The sequence below is a fragment of the Panthera tigris genome, chromosome B1, assembly GCF_018350195.1.
Source record: "Panthera tigris isolate Pti1 chromosome B1, P.tigris_Pti1_mat1.1, whole genome shotgun sequence".
In the NCBI taxonomy this organism is placed as follows: domain Eukaryota; kingdom Metazoa; phylum Chordata; class Mammalia; order Carnivora; family Felidae; genus Panthera; species Panthera tigris.
In genome coordinates, this window is record NC_056663.1 from 39,786,620 (window position 1) to 39,809,781 (window position 23,162).

Consider the following 23,162-nt stretch of genomic DNA (forward strand, 5'->3'; position numbering starts at 1 on the left):
TGGTAGTAATACAAAACTAGATGCACGTTTATTTCATATGTATCATATGGTCTAGCTGCCCCTCTCCATGAAATACCATAATAAAACATTAGTTAAAAAGACAGCACTGGGTAATTCCACTCCTATACCCAAGAGAATTGAGAACAGATGTTCACACAAAAACTTGTACACAAATACACATGGAATCTTTATTCATACTAGGCAAAGAATGGGAATAAGTCATATGCCCATCAATTGATGAATGTATCCAAAAGGTGGGACATTCATAAAATGGAGTATTATTCAGCAGTAAAAACGAATGAAGAACTAAAACATGGCACAACATGGATAAACCTTGAAAAATATGCTAAGTGAAAGCCACCAAACAAAAAAGGCACATATTATAAAATTCCACTTATATGAAATGTCCATAACAGGTAAATCTACAGAAACAGAAAATAGATGAGGAGTTGCCTAGGGCTGGGGGAGTTGTGGAGAAACGGCAAGTGGCTGGTAGTGAGTACAGGGTTTCTTGTGAGATAACGAAAATGTTCTAGAACTGGATAGTGGGGATGACTGCACAACTCTGTGAATATACTACATGTCAATGAATTGCACATTTCAAACTTGTGACTTTTACAGTATGTGAAACATATCTCAGTAAAGGTGTCATTAAAAAAGCAATTAAAAATACATTTTTAAAAAGGAAAATGAAATTTAAACTTTTGAAGCTGTCCTGGTTTCCTGGTTGAAAGAAGTATAGCCCACCTATCCTTTTTTTTTTTTTAAGTTTATTTATTTTTGAGAGACAGACAGCATGAGTGGGGGAGGAACAGAGAGATAGAGAAAGAGGGAGAGAGAATCCCACGAATCCCACGTGGGGCTCAAACCCACAAAACCCATGAGATCGTGACCGGAGCCAAAACCAAGAGTTGGATGCCCAACCAATGGAGCCACCCAGGCGCCCCTGGCCCACCTATTCTTGGTGTCACACCCCACCCCTTACTCTATCATGGTGGCTGTGGAGGAGCCTCCACAGACCTTAGGTCCCACACATGGCTAACCAAGCCCATGTTCATGTCTACTCTCGCTTCACCTCAAGAAAAGCCATAGCAGAGGGGACACATACAACAACAGAGTGGGCAGAACAGGTGAAGGAACAATGATCCAATCCCCTCCAAGGACATATAACTGAACAATCATGACAGGGAAGGCCAAGTGAGTGTGGGGTTCAGTGATGAATATGCTAGTTACATATACAGAAAGGAGCTAGAAAGCAAACACAACTTTATAAATTAAGTAGGATCCCAAGTGGAAGAACTTTAACACTTCTTCCTAAATTTTTACCTCTACCAGGGAAAAAAAAGAGCTCCACCTGGGTAAACTCACTGAGCAATTTATATTAAGACAGAAAGCAATCACAAGGGGCGCCTGGGTGGCTCAGTTGGTTAAGCGTCCAACTTCAGCTCAGGTCATGATCTTGCAGTTCGAGGTTCAAGCCCCACATCAAGCTCTGTGCTGACAGCTCAGAGCTGGAGCCTGCTTTGGATTCTAGGTCTCCCTCTGTCTGCCCTTCCTCCACTCGCACTCTGTCTTCTGCCTCTCTCTCAAAAATAAACATTAAAAAAAAAAAAGAAAGAAAGCAATCATGAAAGAAATGAAACTCTCACATACTTCCTACAAATAAATACTAACTAGCCCAAGACAATACTGTCATTCTCCTCCACCCTACCTTGGCATTTTTCCTCCAAGTTGAATCTTCACAGCATGTATATAGACACTGAAATGTTTCATGAGTTTCTATATATCTTATACTGCAAGGAATTAAAAAATTGGCAGTAATGCCCCAAAAGACTAAACTAGCAAACTGGATGATGGTGATATTATTTAATGCCATCAAAATGCATCTGATCACTGGACACTTAAAAATTTATTAGGAGGGGAGATCTCATGTTATGTGTTTTTTCCCCATAATAAAGAAAAACGATTGATGTAAAGACTAAATAAAAATAACTAATTGAAGGAAAAAAATAATGCATTTGACTAACAGAGTCTACTGACTCTGAGTCTACTGACATACAGTACTGTGCTCAGCACTAAAGAAGGTTCTGAAAATCATACAGTGATTTCTGCACCCCCAGCCCCACCATGTTTAAAAGTAGGTTTTCTCACCGAGGCACAGCTTTCAGGCACAGGTTTGGCAAAGATGAGCTCTAACACGGCAACCACAAAGTAGGTCACCCCCAGCCGCTGGAGCACACCAGGGATTCGCACCTTATCCCAAGACACTATAGAAGGCACAAGTTAAGTAAAGTGTTAACCAGAATTCCTCTTCCTGCCCAAGACAACATTATTTTTTTCTAAGGGGGAAAGCATACCTCTATTGTACTTAAGTACACTTTGAAGCTCTTGGAGACAGTAATACATATGGGATTCAGCTCAACCTCACAGCTGGAAGTGGCCAGCTGGGACATGGGGACAAGAATACGTGCCTTCCTTGGGTGTGGGACAAAGCAAGGACTACCTGGGCCTTGGGGTTCCTCCCCTGGCCCTTTGTCACACCAGGCATGGGTTCAACCAGCTGTCACATCCACCATCAACTTGCAGAGCCAGCACAGGCCACAAATAGATTCTCCCTGTCCTACAGGCTACGTGACTACTCACTGGAAGAGTGTGACCATGTGATGAGCCCTACAATGTATCCTCCTGGGAGCAGTGGTTCACTTTTTGAAGATCCACTGAATCAACTATTATGTGACACCTTTCCTTATGACCCCAAATGGAAGCGACCTCTACCTCCTCCTAATGTGCTTCTGAGCTGAAGGGACCACATGACTCGTCCAGGTAACTGTGTCCTGTTTTACTAATGACACTGTAAGCCCCTTGAGTACAGCAACCACCAATTTCCCTGACTCTGACACTGGCCCCAGGCACAGGGTGTGTGTCCTTCCCTCAAGCTTCCTGTGTCGCTCACACTGCTAAACAACAACAAAGATATTCCTTCCCAGCAACCCAGCAGGCATACAGGTGATAACCAAGGTGGATTGTTGAACTACCACACAACAGCCTTATTATGAAAGCTGATGAATCCAAAGAGGCAGGAGGGCAGGGTCTGAGAACCAGGTGACCTGATTTGTCTCTACTCTGTCCCTGCACTTGGAAGATCCACAGAAAGCACTTTAATCTCTCTGGGACTCAGAGTCTTCCTTTGGACAGCAGAAGGATTTGAGTAGTCTTGGAAGCTCCTCCCAGGTCTGAAGTCCCAAGATAATAATAATAATACCCGATGTTATACAAGCATGTTTACACTTTTCTAATAACTGTTCTTTTTGCAGGAACCTGAGATGAAGGAATTATATTTCTTTTTAATTCTCATACATAGTTTTCCTATTTCAACCCAAATATATACAAAAACAGGGGAAAAAATACTTACATGGACCAAGGCAGTAATTGGGGTTCACAATGAACATTCCTATACAGATTAACAAGAAACTCCTCCATCCAATTTTCCCCATCAATTTGAGTTTTGAACATCCTCGCTGCAATATGGAAGTCATTGACAGAAAAATCGAAGATCCCATAATAAATACAAACCTAAAAAAAAAGACAGCTATTAAAAGGTGGCCATTTCTAGGGTGGTTTTACTTTTTTATCTATATGTCATCACTATTTCATAATCTACTACATACAAGAAGCAACACCTGATTTTCTAAAGTGGCTAATTATTGAAGTAACATTGGAGGAGGAATCAGAAGGTAACCCTGTTGGCCTATAAGGTTTGTGCACCTTCAAGTCCTATCCTAGAAGGAAAATTCTTCAGGGCTGAGTGCAGTTTCCAAGGACAAGACTTCCTTTTAGTTGTCAAAGACAACAATGATGAAGAAGATGCTACAATCTGCAGAACCTGACATTCACTAGCACACCCTCAAAGTCCTTGAGAAACAATGCATTTCAATCATTTCTAAATTCACTCTTTTGCCTGGAAAAAAAAAAAGGAAGTTTTATTTTTTTCTAATTTTGTCTGAGCCACCCACCTCTTTTCCTTCCTTTTTACTATACTAATCCTTTAAAAAAAAAAAAAAGCCAGAATAGCAGTCTTTCTAATTACTGGGTGTGGGGTTAACAGAAGATGAGAGTTTGCTCTTTGGTTCCCCCAGCTTCCTTTCTTGGGGTCACCTAATTGGATAAAAGTGTCTAGTAACAGGAACAGAAACCCATTTCCTATAGGGAACCTTGTAAAGAATATACATAAGTAATTACCTAGTCTTCAGACATATAAAACTTCCTCCTCCCCAAACCCATCTCAAAAAAGAACCTTAGCTCTCCTGCAAAAAACCCTGAATGCATATTAGTGATGGAACCCAAGGGATCAAAGACCTAAACCAACAGCCAGTACTACCTCCTAAAGATGGAACAAAGTTGCTCCAAGAGTCACGAGCAAAGACACAAATTCCACATTGTACAGGAAGTCAAGGTCCCTTAACAAGGTGAACAAACCACAGATGATCAGTGATGGAGTGGGTCACTCACTCCAGGATTATTTTACATTTTAATTTATTACTATCATTACCCTGTTACATACCTTATCAGAATTTCCTGATGCCAATACACTACATTTCTTTCAGGAACTGATTTTTATATTTATTTTCAGGATGAATGGGATTTAACTACATATTCAGAATTTATGATTTCCTACAAGATTCCAGGATCTCGAATACCATATCTACAGTAACAAAATGTTCCCTCTGAAATCACTCATCTTTTATAAGCAGGCCTTATGCAAGCCCTGTGCCAAGTATAGGAACTATCCAGTAACACAATTTACAGAAGGACCTCATGAGGGCAGACACCTGTGAGTAACATAGGCCTGTGGCCCAGAACTCAAGGCTGGTCTCAGAGAAAGGCTCCAGCATCCGCTGAAAAAACAAAAACCTAGATGACCTATGGAAGAGCTGGTGGGAGACTGCAACTCACCATGGGAATACGAGGTCGGCCACCGTCAGTCCTGGAGAATAACACAAGAACAAGAGTAAGGAAAAGGACTCTAGAATGTAAATACATCCTAAATCTAGATTGGCACCATTATATACTGATATATATGGAAAGTAAACTCACGCAAAGAGTTCACAGGAAAACACTGGGAAGTAACATGCACAGATACTCCCTGGAGACTCTGCAACCGGTCACTAGGCCTGAGACATTTCCTAAGAACATAACTGGGCATGGGAGAGCCAAAGTAGCAGTGTGTAGACAAGTCTGTTATCTTCGAGCAGTGTTACTCAAAATCCATTCTTAAACCAACTACTGAGCCAGATTCATAGCCATTACTAACCACCACTCAGGACCAACCTGAGTTCAATGGCACCCCTGAGGAGGACCATGAGTCGTAGAAGACAGAACTCCCATGTGGCTGGAATAAAAAGCATATCTGGGCGCTTGGGTGGCTCAGTCGGTTAAGTGTCCAACTTCGGCTCAGGTAATGATCTCATAGTTCATGAGTTCGAGCCCCACATCAGGCTCTGTGCTGACAGCTCAGAGCCTGGAACCTGCTTTGGATTCTATGTCTTCCTCTCCCTCTGCCCCTCCCCTGCTTGTGCTCTCTCTCTCTCTCTCTCTCTCTCTCTCTCAAAAATAAATAAACATTAAAACAAATTTTTTTAAGAATATTTTTTAAAAAAAGACATATCTACAATATGACAAAAATCGTTTACAACTAAATTCTTAACAGCTTCTGCAGAGGCCCATGGTCCTGCAGCAGAGCTCAGACGTCTACATGTTACCACAGTGAACCACTGCAAGGCCACAGCACACAAAAGCAAGAACAAAACACAAAGAGTTAATGGAATCATCCAAAGATCATCCTATGGGGGCAGGTGCTCAGCACTCAAAGGAGGCTGGTGGGGCATCATCTCTGAGCTCCTGAGGGGATGCCGAGAGGTTCTCTTACCCACGCTTCTTTGAGGGGTTCTACACAAGCAATGCTACCCTAAGGAAATATCTTACCATTCCAACTTGAGTGTTTGAAGTACCAATATTTTCCTCCTCCATAATTAACGAAGACCATAAGGATGAGAGCTATCCTGTAAAGCAGCAAAGGGCACACTTTCAGAGCTTGCACACATGACAAGGAATGGCCCAACTGTAAGAGACACATTTATACTCACAAGGGGCAGTCACAACACAGAGGACACTTACAGAGCAGGAAGCCATTCTTTCTAATCACTGTAATTAAGGCCCTAACACAAAGCCCTTCTGTTGCCAACATTTCCAACATGATTTTTTTTTCTTAATTTTAGAGAGACAAAAGACAGCATGAGTGGGGGAGGGGCAGAGAGGAAGAGAGAGAGAATCCCAAGCAGCTCCATACTGTAAGCACAGAGCCTAATATGGGGTTTGATCTAATGAACCCTGAGATCATGACCTGAGCTGAAACCAAGAGTCGGATGCTTAGCCAACTGAGCCACCCAGGCGCCCCTCCAACGTGATTTCTTAAAAGAAAGTTACACTGACGCTAAACTGTGTAACTTGAAAACAAAGCAAACATTTCCCATCACTCAGTTTCACACTAATCACTTAGAAGTCTCAGGTTAAAGAACTGTAATAGAAGGCATACAGTTGTTAGAGCTGAGGGCTCAAATCATGGGCCCTCCTCTCTTACGAGGGCAAGACTCTTATCAGTTACCTCAGTGTGCTTCTCTGTAAGAGGGGAAACACACCCACAGGGGCCACTGGGACTACTGAGGAGAATAATGTATATCCTGGTGCCTAACCAGTGCTTGGCATATTTTAGGCACTTAATAAATGTTAGTCTACCTGAGAACATCTCATTTCTAAAAGCAGCAAAATGAGAATTAAAAAAAGAAAGAGGAATATGATAAAATAGACTCTGAATACTTGACTATTTGATGCTAATTCTGCAGGATACTGAAGAATGAAGACTTTAGTGTGTCAGTGAGGTTATTGCCTGGCTGTCCCCAGGCGACCTCGGGCAAATTACCTAACTCTTCATCAGTACAACAGGCATATTAAAAGTTTATACCTCATAGGGTGGTGGAGAGACTGAATAAATTATGACAAGGAAGTGCCTGGCACAGGGCAAGAATTCAAAAATTGTTACCAATGTTCATTACTCTCATTATTGCCTGGCTTCAAATATACACCCCAGGAGCACTCAGCATCTGGGGAGGCTGGGACAGAATTATAAGGTTATCACTGGAGTTTAAAAGCCCTCCGTGGGCAGAAATGGAAGGCCTGACATCTAGATGTTTATTTTCAGCTATATAGGTTTTTCTTTTTAAGGTTTTACTTTTATTCCAGTTATCATACAGTGTAATATTAGTTTCAGGTGTACAATACAGTGATTCAACACTTCCATAGAACACCTGGTGCTCATCACAAGTGCACTCCTCGATCCCCATCACCTATTTCTTCCATTCCCCACCCTCCTCCCCTCAGGTAACCATCAGTTTGTCCTCTATAGTTAAGAGTCTGTTTCTCCATTTGCCTCACTCTCTCTCTTCTTTTATCCCTTTGCTCATTAGTATTGCTTCTTAAATTCCACATATGGGTGAAATCATATGGTATTTGTGTTTCTCTGACTGGCTTATTTCACTTAACATCATACTCTCTGGCCCCATCCAGGTCATTGCAAATGGCTCAAGCTATACAGTTTTACGCTTTATTTTCAGAGTTGGGTCCTGGCCCTCACTCTTCTACCTGAACTCTAAAAGAAAAACAACTTGTTGTATGACTCTGTGGATTTGCTACCAAAAGGGCCTGATATTCTAGCTGTTCTGCTAGCAGTGGGGAAGGGCCAGGACAGACACCAGCAACGGCTGGTGCTTCACTTCCAGACCGGCACAGCCTCCCATTTGGCAAGCTGCTCACGGGACACAGGGGTGCGGATGGTCATAGAGGCCCCATGTGCAGCTGCCTGCCCACAGGTGAATGACCTTAACTCAGGAGAATCTACATACCAGTGGAAACGTTCTGGGCTGCACCCCTCGACTCCTCTCTTGCAACTATTATATTTGCTATCGTGACAGTTTTTGAGAAAGGAGAGACCACTGATTTATTTTTACAGCAAGAAGTCCTGCCTACCCTACAAGGTAAATGATATGTAAAAACACCTTAAGTTAGAAGTGTGTTTATGTGCAAACATGTGATCCTGGAATACCTGTGCCCACCGTGTCCCAAGGGAGCCCCACATACCCCCTGAATGTGTCTACACAGCGGAGGCGCGGAGGCGAGGCAGGTGGACACCATCCTCCTGGTTGAGTATCACCACCGAGTGAGTCTGCCCTGCTTGGAGACCCCAGCTCCTTCAGAAAAACGGGGAGAGAGACATGCCGGTTCATAATGCTGGCAAGTAAATTTCAGTAATCTGTTTTTTAGGGAAGAAATTAACAGAATAGAGAGCTAAAACTCGTCCTGAACAATCCTTTAATTTGCTTTTGTAAGATTCCACCCAGAGGTTTAGTTTTCCACGTTATTTGGTTTTTATGCCGTCTGCTGAGCCTACAGCTGCCATGTTGATCAATGACCACAAAAAACCGGTCCATGAGTGCATATGGTACAAGGCTACAAATAAGTATGTCCATAAATGGACAGGAGTATGCCCATAATGAATTTAACACAATATGTTTAACCATCATAGGAGGCCACTGATTTATAGATTTCATATGGATGTCTCTTATTTTTGACACCCTCTACCTAACTGTATTGACTCAACAGTGCTGCCTGCAGAGGGAAAAATGTCTCCACATCGTGCATACAATGCAGCCCAAAGTTCCAACTCACTAGAAAAGAGAAGGGGATCCTGCCCTTCACCAGAGCCGAAGAGAAGGCTGCTTGCTCTTTATTAAGAATACAGAACACATGACCTGGCCCTCTACAATATAAATAACATTAATTAAGCCAGACAATAAGTATTATTAAACACAGAATTATAAATTCCAAATCTAGAAAACCACCCAGACCACACATGATGCATTCTAATAACTCACAGAATTGATCAGGCGATCAGTTTCCCGTGAATTTATTGCTTTAGAAATCCAATTATGAAAGTCATCCAAACTGTAAATAAATAAAAAAGTCTGTTAATGTATTCCCTTTGGCAAATTTTTCAAAACGATTGGATAGCATATTCAAAGAAAATTAATTTGAAGTTCATATTCTATACAAGTCAAAGAAATAAACATTTTACAGTATCATTATATGTGGTCGATCTTCCTTCATCCACACTCCCACCCACCACCCCCTTTCCTGCCTTAGATTGATTATTTTAAAGAATCCCAGACATGGTATCATTTTATCATTTTAGTATGGATCTCTAATAAATAAAAGACTCTTTTTTTAAAAACAGAACTACAGTTCCATGATTACATTTTAAAATATTATCAATAATTCCTAGTATCACCAAACAGCTGGTTCAATTTGTCTCATAAGTTTTTTTCTCCAGTTTATTTGTTCAGATCAGTTTATAAACATGAACCATATATTTAATGCACATATTCTTATTTCTTCTCTTTTTTCCCTACAACATACTCTTCTTTCTACCTCATTCAGCATTGGTAACATCACCACCACATGAAAAATATTAAAACAGAGACATCTAAGGAAGGCCGAAAGGAGAACTTAAGATATTTAAAAATTAGAATTTTTAAAACGCCCTTAATTTTCTTGCATTTTCTTGTCTTCCCAGTGAAAGGCGAGAGACCCAGTGAAAGGCAGTAGTATTCTTACTACTGTCTCAGATTCTTCTAGTTCAGACAAACCTAAGCATTCTGGGACTCCCACGGGTACACTGGAAAGTAATAAGCAAGGGACGAGGGACTCTTGCTTGCCAGCAGAGCATTCTGCCTACAAGGCTGCAGAGGCAGAATCACATGCAATTTCAATTCCACAGTGGAGTGAGGTGCGATTTCTTCCCTGTGCAAGAGCTCAAGATCAGAGACCAATTACCTTAAAAAGTGATGTCACAGAGCCATTCATATTGAAAGCACCAAATGAATACACTGTAATAAACTGGAACAGTATCTGCATCTTATCTTATCAAAAGATTGACAAGACAATGGCTTAATTCAAAGAAATGAAACCCCTCCGATAAAATTACACTCTGCCCCTAAAAAGCAGTTAAGTGAAAAATATGCTTCTGAGCAAGAAGTAGTCCTTTTACCCTTCCAGACCCTTATATTTCTGGGATGCACAAAGGGAAGAGGGCCAGACTCCATAGACTTCCCAAAGCTGCTGGGTTTCCCCAAGCTGGCAGGCAGACTTGGACTAGGTTTTTTTTTTCTAGTTTAGATATGGCTCACCCATAACACCTTGTGATTTATGAGATTCTAACAGACGGAGCATTCCAATCAATCTTATTTCTTTAAAAACATGAAAGAACTTTCCTTTGAACGGTGATCTGCCAGGCCTAGATCTATTTTTAATATTTATTTTTGAGAGAGAGAGACATACAGCGTGAGCAGGGAAGGGGCAGAGAGAGAGAGAGAGAGACACAGAGCCCAAAGTAGCTCCAGGCTCCGAGCTGTCAGCACAGAGCCTGACGTGGGGCTCAAACTCACAAACCGCAAGATCATGACCTGAACCAAGGTTGGACTCTAAACCCACTGAACTACCCAGGCACCACAGGCCTGGATCTATTTTACTTTCTTGTTTTTTTATTTTTCCAGTCTACTAATTCACTCTCACCCAACTCACTGTTAACCAGACAGACAGGGGAGAAGGAATCCCCTCGCCAAGCTGCCTGCCCGTCCTAACCAGGGCAAAGCGAGTCCATGCTGAGGTGTAAAGGTCCAGCCCCCCATCTTCCATCTCTGTGCTGGATGCCCAGCTGGCAGGAGTTGGGATGCTGGCCCAGAGGCGGCCAGAGAGGGGGACGAAGAACACAATGGGGCAGCCACCTCCTGAAATCAGCCCAGGCTTCTCCCACTCACTACAAAAGCAAGCTGCGAGATTCTTTCTGGAAATAATGCCTTCTCAAGCATTTTCTTCTATTTTTTTAGCCATTTGGGAGGATTGAAGGCAAAGATCCATTCAAACTAGTTATCATTTCCCTGAAGTCAGGGACCATCGCTTAGTCTACAATGGTCCCTAATACCCAGGACTGGACTGGCCATGGAGGACACAATAAGCATTCACTTAATCAAAGAATAACAGTCATTTAAAGAGTCAGACTATCCTGGATATCCTTTTTCTATATTCTACTCCCCCCAACTGTGTCCTCCCCTAACATCTGCTTACCTCAGTAAAAACCTGAGAAATGAGACTGCAATGATGATTGCCACACCAATAAGGAAAGCGACACACACAGCTAGAAAAATCAAAGAAAACACGGTATCACCAAAATGCCATCATAAGCATCGAAGCTGTCACGTCACTACATTTCATCTGTAAGTCAAAAAAAGCAAACAAAAATGGAAACAAGTGAGGGAAAAGCCTATATTCTCATGCTAACTTTCCTATATTCCTATAAACAATTGAGAACACTCGTCATTAGGGGAATGCTAATTTTCATTATGAAAAATATAAAACATCTACAAAAGAACAGAGATTTGTATAATACGCCCACATATACGCATCCCTAGATGCATAGTATTATCTAGTATTATCAACATACTGTCACTCTTGCTTCATCTACTGCTACTCACCCTCTGCTTTTTATTTATTTATTTATTTTGAGAGAGACAGCATGAGTGGGGGAGGGGCAAAGAGGTGGGGAGAGAGAATCCCAAGCAGGCTCCGCACTGTCAGCTCAGAGCCCGATGTGGGGCTTGATCCCACGAACCGTGAGATCATGACCTGAGCCAAAATCAAGAGCCAGACACTTAACCAACTGAGCCACCCAGAAGCACCCCTTGCCTGTAGTATTTTTAAGCAAATCCCAGATATCATGTCATCTCCTCCATCCATCTTCCATATGTATCTCTAAAGCACAGACCTCATAAAAGACATGTCAGCATCATGCAACTCCTGACATGGGCGCACTGAGAAGGCTTCTGTAGTAATCTACCAAAAATGCACACCCTCTACCTAGTTAAGAGAAAACATGTTGCACTTTGCAAGCAAGTGCAAATAACAAAATAACTGACCAGTCCTCTTCAAAAGTGTCAAGATCATGAAAGAAAAAAAAGGCTGCAGAGACCCAACAACTAAATGGGCTGTGGGATCCTGCACTGCATCCTGGACCAAAAGGGGGGAGCCTTAGAAGGGACAACTGGAGAAATCTGAAAAGCCTATACATCAGTTAATAGCACTATACCGATGTTAACATCCTTGTTTCGATCGTATATATGGGATAACTGTACTATGATTACATAGTTTAGGGGAAGCTAGGAGAAAAGTAAATGGGAACTCCTTTTTGCAATGTTTCTAAAATTATTTCAAAATTAAAAGTTTCTTAAAAATGGACCCTTTGTTATATAATCACAACGTCATTAACAATTCTCTGGCTAACACTGCAACCATATTCCAATTTCTCTAGTTATCTCAAAAAGGTTTTTTGTAGTTACTGTGTTCAGATCAGGACCCAAACATGGTTACCATTTTGTATTTGCTTGTTATGGCTCTTCAGTCACATCTAATCATAAGTAGCCATTGACCTGTTTGAAATAAGTCGTCTATTAGTATGTCTCCTGTTCTAGATCTGTCAGTATATTTCCTCATGGTGTCACTGGACTTGTTCTTCTATCCTCCAAAGGTTCTATAAAGGGGAAATTAGCTGTAAAGTCTTAACTAAAAAAAAAGTTCAACTTTTTTTGGCAAGATTGCTTCACAGATGGAGCTGTGTCTTTCCCACTGCACCATATCAGGAGCACCTGCTGCAACTGCCCATGTGCCCAATGCACGTGTAAGCTGGGGGAAGCCTCAAGTTCCCTTTTCATGTGATGGTTTCATCCACTCATGACTTTTGTGTGCATCAATTCCTTCATTAAGGATTACCATATATTCTGCCATTCTGTCACATTATTAGCTGGAATTATTCCCTAAAGAATTTACCCCCATCATCTCAGACTACATAGTTATCCTAAAATATAATTAAAACAGGAAAGGCATGGGATGCCTTGGTGGCTCAGTCGGTTGAGCATCTGACTTGATTTTGGCTTGGGTCATGATCCCAGGGTCGTGGGATTGAGCCATGCATCAGGCTCTGTGCTGAGCAAGCTTGCTTATAATTCTGCCCCCATTCCCCTGCTCTAAAATAAAAATAAAACAAAAACAAAACAAAACAAACAAACAAAAACGGGAAAGGCAGGATAAATGCTTAGATCCTTCCTTTCAATTGATAATTTTAAGTCACTCCAGTTAACATCAGGTGGTCCTTGTTATCTCCCAAGGCAACCAAAGTATTGTTTTTCTGTAGGGGAGGGGCTTTGTTTTTTGGTTGTTGTTGTTTTTAAATTTACTTATTTATTTTGAGAGAGAGAGAGTGCGTAGGGGAGGGGGGGTGGGGAGAGACAGAGAGAGAGAGAGAGAGAGAGAGAGAGAATCCCAAGCAGGTTCCATGCTGTCAGCACATAGCCACCCAACTTGGGGCTTAATCTCATGAACGATTAGATCATGACCTGAGCTGAAACCAAGAGTAGGATACGTAACCGACTGAGCCACCCAGGCGCCCTCTGCTTTGTTCTTTTTCTTTCATAACAAACTTTGGTTTTTGTACATACAATGTGTTTCCATCAATGACATTCCTTATTCTTTTTAATGCTTCAACTGTCCCATGTTGGTCCTTTCATTCTTTTTGGGGGGCTCTTACATTCTTTTGACCTGACCCTATGGTCTTCAAAAGCTTCACTGTAGACAAGTACTTATTAATGCTCCTGGGGGTTATTATATTATCTAATGGGGGCTCAGACTGACAGATTTTCTTCAGTGGAGTTATTACAGAATGAACAGTCCCTCCTTAATCTAAGGGACTTCTGGATGGTCCATGTAAGACACATACAGAGAATACTGTGCCCTATATCCTAAAACAAGGAAGATACTTGACAGTCATTTTCCCTATTTCCAGTTTGTTCCCATTGCATTAACTTTTTTTTGGTTATTTATGCTTCAAAATTAAACTAAATAACACCTATGAGAATATGTTGGTCATATAATTTTCTTAAATATCACATAATTTTCTTAGCATACACTAACGATACAATAAATACATCATAAGTATACAATAAATATAATGTACTTATAATACAACTGTACAATAAATATAAATAAATACAATAAATACATTATAAATAACTAAATAAGGCAGATAACCTATAATTCAGGTTTTAAAGTACACAAAGTGTCACAAGCAGTACTCAAAAACTAAAATCTTTGAAATACAAATTTAAAAAAATTAACAAACAGCATATACGTACGAAAGTTACTGTCAATTGGATTCTTATTGACAACTACGTCACAAGCAATTTCATTGACTCCATTATGGACGTGCTTTACCAAGAGTGAATAGTTTCCAAATTCTCCAAATTTATATTCCAGCCTACAAAAATTTGGTAAATTTAAGAAAAATGGTTAGATTAGGAAATAAGGAGTGGATTATGGTAATGTCATCAAGGCAGAGTGACAGACCAGGAAAGATATTTAAAAATACTGTATTTTGAAGGAAGGAAAAGCTGAAAAGCAAATAGGGATGAAAAAATAGAAAATGCAGGTGTCAGCAGATCACATTAAAGCAGATACGAACCTACAAACTTCCTTCTCTTCCACAGTGTCATTAAGTTGCAGGATAGATCCATGCTGGGTGCTCACAGCAACCGCCGCAATGCTAGGCTTCCCAGGTTTTCCACTCCAGGAAACATTTACTAGAACCTGAAATGAGCACTGTAAAACAGAAACACAAGCCACTGTGAGAGGTGTTTGAAAGTCAGGTGGCTGTTGGAGCACATGAACACCCACCCATCTGAAATCCTGAGGTGACTTTTCCTTCATACTTGTAATTTTTTTTATGTTTATTTATTTTTGAGAGACACAGAGACAGCACAAGAGGGGGAGGGGCAGAGAGACAGGGAGACAGATAATCCCAACCAGGTTCCATGCTGTCAGCCCGATGTGGGGCACAAAACCACAAAACCACAGGTCATGACCTGAGTCGAAACCAAGAGTTGGATGCTTTAAGTGACTAAGCCACCCAGGCACCCATTTTCCTTCATACTTACAAAAAAACTTTTAAATTCCAATAATTTAGATAAAATTTGCTATATAACTATGTGTTGCCATACAATCTTTACTCATGGGTAAATTTTTCACACAATTAATAAATAGAGCATATATTGCCTTGCATTCCATTGTGTTACATATTGTTTAATGAGTAAATTTCCATCATTCTACCTAATTTGCATATTTAAAATTTTTAATGATTGCTTTATAGTCCATTACATACTAAAAATGCATTTAGGCTGCTTTCAAAACTTTTTTAATCTTCTTATGTGTAATTTATATAAATTATGTTCTGAAAGATAAATATAGGGGCATCTGGGTAACTCATTGAGTTAAGCAACCAACTCCTGATTTCGGCTCAGGTCATGATCTCACAGGCTTCATGAGATCAAGCCCCATGTTGGGTTCTGAGCTTACAACATGGAGCTGCTTGGGATTCTCTCTCTGCCCATACCTTCCCTGCTCATGCTCTTTCTCTCCCAAAATAAATACATAAATATTTTTTAAAAAAAGATAAACATACAGTATATGTAATTACATTTTTAATTTATGTTATACATAATTTATATAACATATCGCTTCCAAAGATCTGTACATGATGTGCTTTTTTTTTTATTTTTAACATTTATTTATTATTGAGAGACAGAGAGAGGCAGAGCATGAGCAGGGGAGGGGCAGAGAGAGGAGGAAACACAGAATCTGAAGCAGGCTCCAGGCTCTGAGCTGTCAGCACAGAGCCCGACATGGGGCTCAAACTCATGAATGGTGAGATCATGACCTCAGCTGAAGTCAGATGCTCAACTGACTAAGCCACCCAGGCGTCCCTGTGCTTTTTTTTTTTTTTTAATTAATTTATTTTGAGAGAGAGAGAGAGCATGTGCATGCACATGCACATGCAGGTGAGGGGCAGAGAGAATCCCAAACAAGCTCTGCACTGTCAGCGTGAAGCCTGACTCAGGGCTCCATCTTATGAACCATGAGATCATGACCTGGGTGGACATCAAGAGTTGGACACTTAACCAACTGAGTCACCCAGGCATTCCCACACATGATATTCTTATTCCTTTAAATTCTTTCCCTAAAATAAATTTCCAAAAATTACATTATTGGATAAAAAATAATCATTTTAATGGTTCTTTTCATATGTGCCCAAACAGTAGTCAAATAAGAAAAATTACAATATATTAGTTCCTCATTAGCCTTACCAAGATTTAAAAATCTTTCTTTTTGTTCATGTACCAAATATTTATGACATCACAGCATTAAGATTACATTTAAGTTATTAAATAATTCAATATTCTTTTATGTTTTTTTACCATTTTATTTATTTTTTTAATTTACGACCAAGTTAGTCAGCATATAGTGCAACAATGATTTCAGGAGTTTATTTCTTAATGCCCCTTACCCATTTAGCCCATCCCCCCTCACACACCCCCTCCAGTAACCCTCTGTTTGTTCCCATATTTAAGAGTCTCTTATGTTTTGTCCCCCTTCCTGTTTTATATTATTTTTGCTTCTCTTCCCTTATGTTCATCTGTTTTGTCTCTTAAAGTCCTCATATGAGTGAAGTCATATGATATTTGTCTTTCTCTGACTAATTTTGCTTAGCATAATAACCACTAGTTCCATCCAGGTAGTTGCAAATGGCAAGATTTCATTCTTTTTGATTGCTGAGTAATACTCCATTGTATACATATGGCCACTTCTTCTTTATCCATTAATCCATCGATGGGAATTTGGGCTCTTTCCATACTTTGGCTATTGTTGATAGTGCTGCTATAAACATTGGGTTGCATGTGCCCCTTTGAAACAGCATACCTGTATCCCTTGGATAAATACCTAGTAGTGCAATTGCTGGGTCGTAGGGTAGTTCTATTTTTAATTTTTTGAGGAACCTCCATACTGTTTTCCAGAGTGGCTGCACAAGTTTGCATTCCCACCAGCAGTACAAAAGAGATCCTCTTTCTCTGCATCCTTCCCAACATCTATCATTGCCTAAGTTGATAATGTCAACCCTTTTGACAGGAGTGAGGTGGTATCTCATTGTGGGTTTGATTTGTATTTCCCTGAGGAGTGATGTTGAGCGTTTTCTCATGTGTCAGTTGGCCATCTGGATGTCTTCTTTGGAGAAGTGTCTATTCATGTCTTTTGCCCATTTCTTCACTGGATTCTGTTTTTTGGGTGGGGAGTTTGATAAGTTATTTATAAATTTTGTATACTAACCCTTTATCTGATATGTCATTTGCAAATAGCTTCTCCCATTCTGTCAGTTGCCTTTTAGTTTTGCTGATTATTTCCCTCAGTGTGCAGAAGCTTCTTATTTTGATGAGGTCCCAATAGTTCATTTTCGCTTTTGTTTCCCTTGCCTCCAGAGAGAGACGTGTTGAGTAAGAAGTTGCTGCAGCTGAGGTCAAATAGGTTTTTGCCTGCTTTCTCCTCGAGGATTTTGATGGTTTCCTGTCTTACATTGAGGTCTTTCATCCATTTTGAGTTTATTTTTGTGTATGGTGTAAGAAAGTGGTCCAGGTTCATTCTTCTGCATGTTGCTGTCCAGTTTTCCCAGCACCACTTGCTGAAGAGACTGTCTTTATTCCATTGGATATTCTTTCCTGCTTTGTCAAAGATTAGTTGGCCATTCGTTTGTGGGTCCATTTCTGAGTGCTCTATTCTGTTCCATTGACCTGAGTGTCTGTTTTTGTGCCAGTACCATACTGTCTTGATGATTACAGCTTTGTAACAAACACAGCTTGAAGTCCGGGATTGTGATGCCTCCTGATTTGGTTTTCTTTTTCAAGACTGCTTTGGCTATTCGGGGTCTTTTCTGGTTTCATACAAATTTTGGGATTGTTTGTTCTAGCTCTGTGAAGAATGCTGGTGTTATTTTGATAGCTATTGCATTGAATATGTAGAGTGCTTTGGGTAGTATTGACATTTGAACAATATTTGTTCTTCCTATCCAGGAGCATGCAATCTTTTTCCATTTTTTTGTGTCTTCAATTTCTTTCATAAGCTTTCTATGGTTTTCAGTGTATAGATTTTTCACCTCTTTGGTTAGATTTATTCCTAGGTATTTTATGGGTTTTTTTTGTGCAACTGCAAATGGGATCGATTCCTTGATTTCTCTTTCTGTTGCTTCACTGTTGATGTATAAGAATGCAACTGATTTCTGTGTATTGATTTTATATCCTGCAACTTTGCTGAATTCATGGATCAGTTCTAGCAGTTTTTTGGCAGAATCTTTTGGGTTTTCCATATAAAGTATCATGTCATCTGCGAAGACTGAAAGTTTGACCTCCTCCTGGCTGATCTGGATGCCTTTTATTTCTTTGTGTTGTCTGATTGCTGAGGCTAAGACTTCCAATCCTATGTTGAATAACAGTGGCGAAAGTGGACATCCCTGCCTTGTTCCAGACCTTAGAGGGAAAGCTCTCATTTTTTCCCCATTGAGGATGATATTAGCATTGGATCTTTCATATATGGCTTTTATGATCTCGAGGTATGATCCTTCTATTCCTACTTTCTTGAGGGTTTTTATCAAGAAAGGATGCTGTATTTTGTCAAATGCTTTTTCTGCATCTATTGAGAGGATCGTGTGGCTCTTGTCCTTTCTTTTATTGATGTGAAAATCAATCAATGTGATTCACATTGTTTTGCAGATATTGAACCAGCCCTGCGTTCCAGGTATAAATCCCACTTGGTCATGGGGAATAATTTTTTTAATGTATTGTTGGGTCTGGTTGGCTAATATCTTGTTGAGGATTTTTGCATCCATGTTCATCAGGGAAACTGGTCTACAGTTCTCCTTTTTAGTGGGGTCTTTGATTTTGGAATCAAGGTAATGCTGGCTTCATAGAAAGAGTTTGGAAGTTTTCCTTCCACTTCTATTTTTTTGGAAAAGCTCCAAGAGAATAGGTGTTAACTCTTCCTTAAATGTTTGGTAGAATTCCCCTGGAAAACCATCTGGCCCTGGACTCTTGTTTTTTGGGAGATTTTTGATTCCTAATTCAATTTCTTTACTGGCTATGGGTCTGTTCAAATTTTCTATTTCTTCCTGTTTCAGTTTTGGTAGTTTATATGTTTCTAGGAATTTGTCCATTTCTTCCAGATTGCCCATTTTATTGGTGTGTAATTGTTCATAATATTCTCTCATTATTGTTTGTATTTCTGCTGTGTTGGTTGTGATCTCTCCTCTTTCATTCTTGATTTTATGTATTTGGGTCCTTTCCTTTTTCTTTTTGATAAAACTGGCTAGTGGTTTATCAATTTTGTTAATTCTTGCAAAGAACCAGCTTCTGGTTTTATTGATCTATTCTACTGTTTTTTTGTGTTGTTTTTTTTTTTTGGTTTCAATAGCATTGATTTCTGCTCTAATCTTTATTATTTCCTGTTTGCTGCTGGTTTGGGGTTTTATTTGCTGTTCTTTTTCCAGCTCTTTAAAGTGTAAGGTTAGGTTGATGTATCTGAGACCTATCTTCCTTCTTTAGGAAGGCCTGGATTGCTATATACTTTCCTCTTATGACCGCCTTTGCTGCATCCCAGAGGTTTTAGGCTGTGGTGTTATCATTTCCATTGGCTTCCAAGTACTTTTTAATTTCCTCTTTAACATCTTGGTTAGCCCATCCATTCTTTAGTAAGACTTTCTTTAGTCTCCAAGTATGTGTTACCTTTCCAAATTTTTTCTTGTGGTTGATTTCAAGTTTCATAACGTTGTGGTCTGAAAATATGCACAGTATGATCTCGATTTTTTGTACTTGTTGAGGGATGATTTACGTCCCAGTAATTACCTATTCTGGAAAACATTCCATGTGCACTGGAGAAGAATGTGTATTCCGCTGCTTTAGGATGAAATGTTCTGAATATATCTGTTAAGTCCATGTGGTCCAGTGTGTCATTCAAAGACATTGTTTCCTTGTCATTCAAAGACATTGTTTCCTTGTTGATTTTCTGTTTAGATGATCTGTCCATTGCTGTGAGTAGGGTGTTGAAGTCCCCTACTATTATGGTATTATTATCAATGAGTTTCTTTATGTCTGTGATTAATTGATTTATATATTTGGGTGATTCCACATTTGGCACATAAATGTTTACAATTGTTAAGTCTTCCTGATGGATAGACCCCTTAATTATGATATAATGTCCTTCTTCATCTCTTGTTACAGTCTTTATTTTGAAGTCTAGATTGTCTGATGTAAGTGTGGCTACTCCTGCTTTCTTTTGTTGACCATTAACCTGATAGATGGTTCTCCATCCCTTTACTTTCAATCTGAAGGTGTCTTTAGGTCTAAAGTGGGTCTCTTGTAAACAGCATATAGATGGATCTTGTTTTCTTATCCATTCTATTACCCTATGTCTTTTGATTGGAGCATTTGGTCCACTGACATTTAAAGTGACTACTGAAAGATATGAATTTATTGCCATTATGTTTCTTGTAGAGTTGGGAGTTTCTGGTGGTGTTCTCTGGTCCTTTCTAGTCTTTGTTGATTTTGGTCTTTTTTTTTTTGTCTTTTCTCCCCTCAGAGAGTCCCCCTTAAAATTTCTTGCAGGGCTGGTTTAGTGGTGACAAACTCCTTTAATTCGTGTTTGTCTGGGAAACTTTTAATCTCTCCTTCTATTTTTAATGACAGCCTTGCTGGATAAAGAATTCTTGTTTGCATTTTTTTCTAATTCAGCACATTGAATATATCCTGCCACTCCTTTCTGGCCTGCCAATTTTCTGTAGATAGATCTGCTGCAAACCCGGTCTGCTGCAAATAGGTCTGCTTCTGTGTTTCCTTGTAGGTTAAGGACTTTTTTTTCCCTTGCTGCTTTCATGATTCTCTACTTGCCTAAGTATTTTGTGAATTTGACTATGATATGCCTTGTCGATGGTTGATTTTTGTTAAATCTAATGGGAGTCCTCTGTGCTTCCTGGATTTTGATGCCTGTATCTTTCCCCAAGTCAGGAAAGTTTTCTGCTATGATTTGCTCACATAACCTTTCTACCCCATTTTCTCTCTCTTCATCTTCTGGGACCCCTATGATTCTGATGTTGTTCCTTTTTTTTTTTTTTTTTTAATGTTTATTTATTTTTTGAGAGAGAGAGACACAGAGTGTGAGCAGGGGAGGGGCAGAGAGAGAGAGAGGGAGACACAGAATCCAAAGCAGGCTCTAGGTTCTGAGCTGTCACCACAGAGCCCAATTCAGGGCTTGAACTCACAAGCCATGAGATTATGACCTGAGCTGAAGTCAGTTGCTGAACCAACTGAGCCACCCAGACGCCCCTGTATATTCTTCTTTTTTAATATTTTAAAGATACAGTAACATTATTATATTTACCATACTTAGAACATATCTACCTAAGGGAAAAAAAGAAAACTAAATGGCCTTGCTTATACTAATTTACATCTGAAAATAATTAACAGTCAAAAGTAACAGATCACCACTTTGGATTCCTTCACTGCAATGAAAGCCCAGGATTTCTGTCTCCCACTCACTGCTTCTCCCTTCTCACCACCTCCAGATCTGCTGAGGAATACTGTTTATGATGCTAAAAAACAATTTTTGTTTTCTTTTTTTTGTCATTTACACCTTACTTTAAGTCAGCTATAATAATTACTCATATTTAACATTACAATACTAACCTTCTTCCCATTTTTGTTCTCTTTTAAAGCACACACACACACACACAAATCACTTGCTGACACATGGGATCTTTAGCTGTCTTGAAGCTATGAAATCTAGTCGACACGTTTTTTTTAATGTTTATGTGTTTTTTAATGTGTATGTCTCTTAAGTGTTTCTACTTTAAGGAAAGGAAATTCTCATTTAGCCAGATAACTTATCTTGAGGACATATCTTCAACTGGTAAGCCCACCATTCCCAGGTATTTATTATCTGGCTTATGGTACAAATTATTAAAATTTGCATTCCTTTGAATATGTATTTCTATATTTGCTTAAAGATTTAAAAATTATCATTAATGTTCCAAATGTAAAACAGGTTATATCTCAATTCTATTTTCTGGTTAACCATTACAGGCTCATAAAGTGTCTTTCCAATTTCCAGACTATAAAGTCTTCTCTGGAATTATGGGACATTTTCTACAACTATGTTGTGGAAAACTCTACCACCCCTTTACACATTTTCCTAAAACAAAATTATCTCCACGCTCTTGTAAATAAATTAGCAGTTTTTTTCCCCGAGCTGGTCTCAGGTAGCTAATTCTGTTTTTTGATTCTTTACTGTCACCAGCATCACTGTTTTGTATCAATTATTCTACTGTTTTTATTCTAAAGATGCTTTAGTTGTCCTATGGCTAATACCCTGGCAATTCACTCTTTTTTCCCCCTCACATTGTTTTTCTGTAAATTTTAGGCCTTTATTGTCTGTTTAGAAGACATTTTGCTCATTCTCTGAATTATCTATGATTCTTGTGGCTTTGAAATTCAGCTATTATTGATATTTTTTTCAAGTTTCTTTTAGGTCCTTCACATAGACTGATAAAGCTTTCCTTTGTCTTTGCTATATATTTTTTTAACACTATACATTTTCTTTGCTTCATATGACTTTGTAGAGCTCTCAGTGAGTTTAATCAAACAGATTAAACTTCAGCTGGTATGCACACTGGGGATTTGTTTGTTTGTTTGTTTGTTTTTTAAAAGCTATTTATGGCAAACAGGTCCCTAAACAGTCTCTCACTTACTGTAGTTTGATTTATGGTTATTCAACTTTATCATAGTATGAAAGCAATATGCATTCAGTAGAAACTGTACTTGGAATTTTGAATTTTCATCTTTTCCTGGGCTAGCACTATGCAGTAGGACCCTCTGTCATGATGGAAGTCAGCAGCAGCAAAACAAAGTCTAGTCAGCCATGCAACCCTGGGGGTCAGTGACTGAGAAGCTGTGGGCTAGTGTAAGTGCTCTGAGCATGTGTAAGGAAGGCTGGACTACACTATGATGTTCAGTAAGTTACGTGTATTCAATGCATTTTTGCCTTAAAGTATTTTCAATTTACAGGGGGATGCAATCCATGGG

At 39.5% G+C, this 23,162-nt stretch overlaps 1 protein-coding gene across 3 annotated transcripts in view; it reads right to left on the reverse strand.

Annotated features, from left to right (window-relative positions):
- Nucleotides 1-23,162, reverse strand: part of HGSNAT (heparan-alpha-glucosaminide N-acetyltransferase) — a 52,080-nt gene that overhangs the window by 7,952 nt on the left and 20,966 nt on the right. For all 3 annotated transcript variants that reach the window (XM_042983335.1, XM_042983334.1, XM_042983336.1), the window contains exons 3-11: nt 14,675-14,811; nt 14,349-14,470; nt 11,233-11,302; nt 8,985-9,054; nt 8,191-8,300; nt 5,983-6,059; nt 4,954-4,984; nt 3,413-3,573; nt 2,152-2,267 (exon numbers count right to left, since the gene is read on the reverse strand). In XM_042983335.1, the coding sequence (XP_042839269.1) occupies nt 2,152-2,267; nt 3,413-3,573; nt 4,954-4,984; nt 5,983-6,059; nt 8,191-8,300; nt 8,985-9,054; nt 11,233-11,302; nt 14,349-14,470; nt 14,675-14,811 (894 nt within the window). The remainder of the gene's footprint in view (nt 1-2,151; nt 2,268-3,412; nt 3,574-4,953; nt 4,985-5,982; nt 6,060-8,190; nt 8,301-8,984; nt 9,055-11,232; nt 11,303-14,348; nt 14,471-14,674; nt 14,812-23,162) is intronic.